Genomic DNA, 7,720 nt, shown 5'->3' on the forward strand with positions numbered 1-7,720 from the left:
TATTTCTGTTTTAAAATATACATCTGAACATTATGTATATGACATCTGATTTGCCACATATTTCTGAAATGAATTCTGGTTACGGTATTTTATACCGATCTTCTGAATATTGAATATTCGATATCTGAAATTCTGTATACTACTGACTTGTCTTCTGATTTCCGTATTTCTGTATATTATTGTTAAGCATGAACACTTTTATGTTTTAAAGATTTAATCATTGTTTTCATTCAAATACATTCATGAACATCTCCATCATTGGGGGGTATCGTTGAAGGAAGTATATCCGTAGGTTCCTCGGCTTTGTGCTCAGGGCCTTATTTGTTGTGTGGGCTGGGTGTATGGTTCTGGGGAACCTACACATTCTGTTGTGATGGGCTGGGGGTAGTGTTCATATTTTTTTTACGACATGATTGCATAAACCGACTTTACTGGAATATTTTTATCAGTATGTTTTTATATACACTGTATGGAACACACTGGGCTTTTTAGCTCATTCTGTAAATTTTAACATTTTTCAGATAACAGCAGACCGTAAGCTAGCAGATTTGGCATCAGGAGAAAATCAACTACTTTATTTTGTACGAACATATATTTATATGTTTTTTTTGGTTATGTTTGGTGACATGTATTTTATTATCGTTTTGGACATATTTGTATTATATATTATGTTCTATATTATATTTATCGTCCTATAAGTGGAAAAAAAAAAAAAAAACCTCTGAATGGGATATGTGACCACTTAGGTTTGGGTCTAACTCACAGACCAGGTCTAGGGGGTTACACACTTGTTTCCCATTCAACCGACCAGTCCGGTCTGATTCGAACAACAATGGTCTGTAATTTACTATAATTTCCCAATAGATTGTTTTCGACTCCGGTAAACTTGATCAATCACCAACTAACAATCATTCAACAAAAGCAAATTTATATTGGCAAATGCAATGAAGCGAGTTATAAGCTCAATATAGGGCATAGGCTTTCCCCTCAAGAATATAAATGTTTTCAACAATCTTCCCCAACAAGAACAAAGTAACGTCTGCATATCAAATAATGATAGATTACACATGAGAGCAGCCTCATTCCATTTGCTTCAAAACCTCGACAAATGCATCTTTGAGGAATGGATTTGAAGCAGCAACTTTTGGAACTGTGATTTCGAAATCTTTACCAAACCTGAACCAAAAAAAAAAGCCGAAACCAGTTAACATCAAATATAAACTTTCAGTTTAGATTACAAAATGAAATACAAAGATATGCTTGGTTAAACGTGTTAGCTTCATACGGATCATAAACAAGGCCTCCAGCTTCTTTAACGATTAAAGCACCAGCTGCCACATCCCTGAACAAAGAGGCAGACACTGTCAATTATTTACCGAACTCTGACCTTCATCAAATATTGAAATGATTAAAAACATACCATGGGCCACCATAGCCAAGTTCGTAAAACAGGTCAAGCCTTCCACATGCGATTCCACAAAGGTTCAATGCACATGAACCACTCATCCGAAGTGATCTCACCTTTTATTCAAAGAAAATCGCTATGTATTTCTAGTTTGCACATATAGTAACAAAGAAGGAAAAAATCACCAGTTTCAGGTTACCTTGAAAAGTAAGTTATTGATTCGATTTGTAGTAGTATCCACCGTTAACACATCTCGTTTTGTCCAACCTGCTCAACATGAAAAATTTAGTCAAGCTTTTACATCCTTACAAAACTCTCCTATCTTAATTATGTCGAATAGTCCCTACTATTATCAGCTAACAACCAGCCAGCAGTAACATGATAATATTTTCTAATACAGGATTAGAAACTGGAGCCAAACATTACGAAGTTCAGTTACACCCAACAAAGAAACAAATAAGTTAAATGAAATTTCAGATCAAAATAAGCTCCAAACCTCTGTTGCAAGTAGAGACTTAACGAGTTCGTTTTGAGATGACACTGCAAAATTTCAGAGCAGAAGAACAAATCTTTAAGAGATTTCAGTTCAAGTTTAAGGACCTATATATAGTAATCATAGAGCATTAGATTCACCTTTTATAGGGGTCCCATTGAGAAAAGCACCTTTTCCAAGTACAGCAGTAAAGAGCTGCATGCCATAAACCCGGTAACATATGTTTAACTTGTGATAAAGAAAGACAAAACTCTAGATTTAAGCTTTTTTTAAAAGTCTTCTTAAAGGGCAATTCTCACCTCATTCATTATTGGATTGTAAACAACACCAACTGTAGGAGCTTTCCCAACAGTAAAACCAATGGATACGCACACGAATGGAAACCTACACAATTGCAAACGATCAACATGAAAATGACCGAACACGAACACCAAAGACTTGAATATAAGACAAGTAAAAAAAGCCTTTACCGTGCACAAAATTAGTTGTTCCATCAAGAGGATCAACTATCCAAGTAGGCTCAGTCAGCTCTGATGTACCAAAAGCAGCAGTGGTTTCTTCCCCAATGAACTAAAACAAACAGCATTTACTTCCGAGAACACTGTATTCGAACCTTGATAGATACATGGTAGTAATTAGATAAAGAAAAATCGCTAACCTTATGAGAGGGTAATGCTGCTTCATATGATTAAAACAAGGTCCTCACATGCCTTATCAGTCTCTGTGACCAAATCCACCTGGATTTAGATCAAATAAGCAACTTTTAAGTAGCCATTTTCATTTCTAAATAGGAAAGTAGTAGTTTCTACAATTTAAAATATAGAATCACAATCAATTTGAAATGTAGTGAAAAATCAACCCAAGAACCTCTAATAAGATTAGATAAACACAGTTTCATCAGCTACTCTAGCACTAATCAACGAGTGCATTAGTTTAACCATAATAATAAACCAACATTAATAATTTTAAATACCCTTATCAGCATATATGTTTTTCATAGTAAGCTAACCAGAAATGACCAAAAAAATAAAGAATTAGAGAGAGAAAATAAAGAAAGACCTGGCCTTTATGCTCCACGTTCTTGGTTGGTAAATCCTTTACGAATTATCTTTAAAACATCGAATAAAAAAGGTGAGAGAAATGAAGTGAACAAATCGATGAAGTAAATTGCGAAAGAAGAAGAAAATGAAGATGAAACTTTTTTTAATGAACCTCGCCGGCTTTCTTAGCTGCATCGACTGCAGTTGCCAAGAACTCTTCATTGGAACCTGAAATCCACAGAATTTACGAAAGAAAAAGGATTATGAACAAGAAATCGAAATCCCAGAAAGGGAAATATAAATAAGATAAAGAAAAAAAATAGAGAAAAGCGAATTAATCAAGTTCCTACCATTGTCAGCCATGTTAAAATGGTTGGTTACAGAGAATTTAAGAAATAATAATCGATGATGGATTTGTGGGTGTTTTGGAAATCGGGTAGGAGAGAATTTCAGATACGAAGAACAAGCAGCAGAGTTAACAAACAAAAGGAGACTCGTGTGCTGGTTTATACTATTTACTGGAAATAAATGCCCTTTACTTCTTCACATTATTCTGTGATTAATAACTGTACTAGATTTACGTATGGTTTTTAATTTGATTATTTTTAGTATTTTAACTAAAATACATAAATCAAGCAAATTCGAATATAAGTGCTAAATTACGACTTCATATAAACAGGGACTAACAACAGAATTGACCTTTTACTTATCCCGTGATGAAACTGTAGCTGTTGCAAGATCAAAGGAGATTCGGCGAATGCTCCAATGTGCCTGCCACCCATTTTTCTGATTTGAAAGCTACATGAAACGAAAACGGGACATCAACTGAAGGTTCCTTCCCAACTTCCCTTCTAAATCCGATCAGACCAATTTTTTATCAATAGGTTAAATTTTTATTTTACCTTCAAAACAAATAATAATTCGCATCAGATAATGTCACGCATACTTTGTACCTAATCTTCATTATGATACATCAAGGTCGATTTGTAGTAACATCCATTCTATGCTTAAACCAATACGTAATTAAATCAATAAAATAACCGATTACTGATTCAATCCACTGATATATTCGATTCTGCTTTTATCAGCATTAGTGTTAGTCGTAATAGTATACGTTTCATCAACAAATGTGTTTCCTATTTGCAACATTGCTTTAAAGTTTGAACTTAAACAATATTTATGCCTTATTCAATTCGAAATTTCGAATCTCATAACTACCAAATAGATAACTGTAAACAATCCGTGTGCCAATCCCTGGAAGTACGGTCAATGCACACCTGGAAGAACGGTCAAATTTGGAACGGTGAGCACATAACCATTAACAACCAGAACAAGCATTAAGAATCACCAATGTAGAGCTGAATCGATCTATCTCGATTGATCGAATCATCTTATTCCAATACATAATATTATGTTATATCCACCCTACCTATCGTTTTTTTTTGGTCAGCCGATGTTTATGTCGGCAATCATCCCCACACACAGAGACAATAAGATTCTATGACCGAGGAAACAGAAATGAAAGCCTTCTTTTTTACATATTACATGCCCTTCCGAAAGTACTACAAGTCTACGACTAGGAGATCGTTATTCGATTCTGAGTATACAAGAGCTCACTCTGGCCGGTCTCTAAGCTCAAGGGAAGCGATTTCTTTCACACTTGAGCCTTGTCTGCCTCAAACGTTCATCCTCTGCACGACATGATAATCCATCAACACTCCAAACTATAATAGGAATTGCTGAGCCTAAATCTATTTCAAGCAAAAGTAATGTTACATGTGCTTCTTATTCGCACCTTTATCGGTCTTGAAGTCTGCAAACAAACGTAGAAGCTTGCTTTTATTTGCAACCAGTATGCTAAAAATGTCTGGAGGCTTGTTCTGGTTCGCAGCAAACAACTGTCGAGACATACACAAAGGATATTGTAAGCAACTTAATGTATCAAGAGTGCCCCGGAGGAGAAGAAATTAGCACCGTACCTTGAAACATGAAAAGCTTCTATTTGGATGCTCTTGCTCGATTCCTGTGTATACATGAATTCACCGTTTAGTACTTTAACATTGTAGTTGATCTTTAATACTTGAATAGGAAATCTCAGAAGTTGCAGCTACATGCATAATCATATATTTGTTAATATATGCTGCACATTTTTACAATAGTCGATAGTGACTCATCTGAGAGCTATTTCATGTAGGATAGTATAATAGAATAACATCCAACACATCAGAGTCTTAGAAAATTTGATCGTTCCATAGTAATGAGGGATAAAGAAAAACGAAAGCAAGACTGAGAAGTTTTCATACCCTTAGAAGATTCATGAGAATCCTTAAATTATCCCTTGAGCTCACGTATCTGGTCATGACTCAGAATTTGACCGGTCCAACAAATATCTCCCAACAACTGTGGCATTAAGAGAGGAAATATAATTATGACAGGTCTCCTTAGCAAAGAAAATTACAACTGCAATTACTACTGCCATATCTTATTTAGCAAACTTAGAAATAAACAGCCATACTACTATGTCAACATTTAAATAGGAACTTCAATTTGATTGAGATATAAAATCTAAACCAGCACTTTTGGTCATTCATCTCTTAGCAACTATTGATGTTAAATCCCAGAATGGTGCCACTATTATTCCATTATTCAAACTTATTAGAACTTATACTTTCAGTTTGAATCAGCAATGAACCCTTTGGCATACTAATGTGAAGTAAAGCATGTTTAGAAGCACCAACCTTTTGTTTTGATTGGGAGGAAATTGAAGTAATACTCGTTTTCTTTTTAATTTATGAAGGGTCGTACCTTGATTGCTTGTCTTCTAGTAATATAGTTGCTAGATTCCAGCAACTTCGGTTATATTCAGCAAAGAACTGAAACAACAAACACGGCTGAGTTCATGAGCTTCAATAAATAAAAACTTTCAAACATAAAAAGGCATGGAGATGAAATTTAGAGAATTCTATTGTAGCTATCTTTAGCATCATTACAATTAAACCTTGTGATTGAAACATCTAGTCAAACATGGAAGAGAATAATGTGCTTCTAATGGAACAATTTACAAGCTCTACCAATAATTATGGACTGACATGATTCTTCAAGTATAAAATAACAAATTCACAATTTAAGGACAACGATACAGGAGGAACAACACTTACCCAGTCATAGTTCCTAGAAAGAAACTCAGCCACAGTGGACTTATGCCTTGTCAAGAGCTCCTGCAAGAAAACATAATGTTACATGACATGACATCTGAAGTTTACACGATATTTTTATGAAGAAAGAACGGAGGAATTCATGCCATGATGACTCAACATCAACAAAACAACTTTCTTGATGTACTGAAAATGAAAAGACCTCCGTTTTAACAATATAAGATTGAAAAGCAAATCAGATCCCTACTTCAAAACAGGTTGTTCTGAAACAGGATTCATTGCAAATGCAGATTCAGAAGTGCAACAAGAAAATACAGAAAGAAACTGAGAGAAGAAAGAACGATTATTTTAACATTAATTAGATCTGCAGTTATCAACCTTAAAAGTTGCAGCAGCATCAGCAGAAATATCGAAATTTGGAAGTTGTATATAGTCAAAAAATTTCTTCATGTGCTGTGACTCCAAAACACATCTGTTAAAAAAATGACAAAACGTGTTACAGTCAGGAATTAGTATATCAGAAAATCTTCAATTATTTTGATTTCTTTTACTAAAAAATTACGAGATGAGGCTCCCAATAAAAATGTAAAGGAAAAAGGAAAAGCTTTCAAATGTAAGTAAGGACAAGATTGCCTCTTGAGTACAAACATTTTGAAAAACATTGGCGGATTAGATAGAGGAAGTAGAAATGACTTGGGGCATCATATATTCACTAAAGGTTAAGAAGCCAAATCATTAAGGTATGAATTAACTAGGTCGATGACTATGTACCTTGCAACAGTCTGATTCCGTATGCATTCTCTCAACATTGTACCATAATGCAAAGCCATGTCTGGTTCTCATAACTGAAAATACAAAACTTAAGACTTAAAAGATAATAGATACAAAATAAGCTCAATTTGACAGCATAACCAAAAGGCAGCATTATTAGATCTCATACACAATATTGAATTCTAGCTTCAATATAAACCAGGCAAATGTTGGAACACATGTGATTTGGTCAATAAGTAGAATCCATTAACAAAGTACCTCCAAATTTGTTTTTCTTAATTAAAGAATAAAACATAATACTGAAAACCATCATAACTCATAATCTTAGCTCTTGCCTTATGTTGATGAAAACAACAAAGAGACAAAGATACAAGGAGCTAATAAAGTCATACTGAACTCTAACACCAACAAGAAAATTAAAAAGATAGTAACAGAAGATCTTAACATCTGTAAATCTTTTCAGATTGCCACTTACCCTGCTATTAAAACATCCATGAGATCCTTCGCCTCCAAGTAATCAGAAGCAATCAACCGTGAATTCACTTGTTGCCTTTGCAAATTTGCAACAACTTGAGTTGCATCTTTCCTCGCCTTCCTCTCGAATTATCAAAGTCCAAAGAGCAACAATTAAAATAAGTTCAACACAGCTGCAATAATAACTCACGCTACGGTAAATTTGGTTATCAAAACCAAATCATAGTAAATCCGTATCTTGGTTTTAAGGGCGCAAGGCGCACCAAGGCACAAAAGGTCCCTGGAGCCTAGACGCAGGTGCGCGCTTTTCATATGCGAGGCGCATTGTTTTGAATATTAATATATATCAAGTGTAACTATTTTGTACTCAAATATCATGATA

General features: G+C 34.6%; 1 protein-coding gene and 1 pseudogene across 1 annotated transcript; both read right to left on the bottom strand.

Moving 5' to 3' along the window:
* Positions 1-902: 902 nt before the first annotated feature.
* LOC120183394 lies at positions 903-3,431 on the bottom strand (annotated as a pseudogene).
* Positions 3,432-4,573: 1,142 nt separating this feature from the next.
* LOC120183403 (MO25-like protein At2g03410) lies at positions 4,574-7,461 on the bottom strand (the record flags this gene model as incomplete). The annotated part of the gene is made up of 6 exons (XM_039188107.1): positions 4,574-4,629; positions 4,734-4,836; positions 6,097-6,156; positions 6,349-6,417; positions 6,472-6,565; positions 7,340-7,461. Coding segments are annotated over 6 exons (504 nt in total), but the record flags the coding sequence as incomplete, so codon positions are not given.
* Between the last annotated feature and the right edge of the window lie 259 nt (positions 7,462-7,720).

The sequence above is a fragment of the Hibiscus syriacus genome, unplaced genomic scaffold (genome assembly GCF_006381635.1).
Source record: "Hibiscus syriacus cultivar Baekdansim isolate YM2019G1 unplaced genomic scaffold, ASM638163v2 tig00112761_pilon, whole genome shotgun sequence".
Classification (NCBI taxonomy): domain Eukaryota; kingdom Viridiplantae; phylum Streptophyta; class Magnoliopsida; order Malvales; family Malvaceae; genus Hibiscus; species Hibiscus syriacus.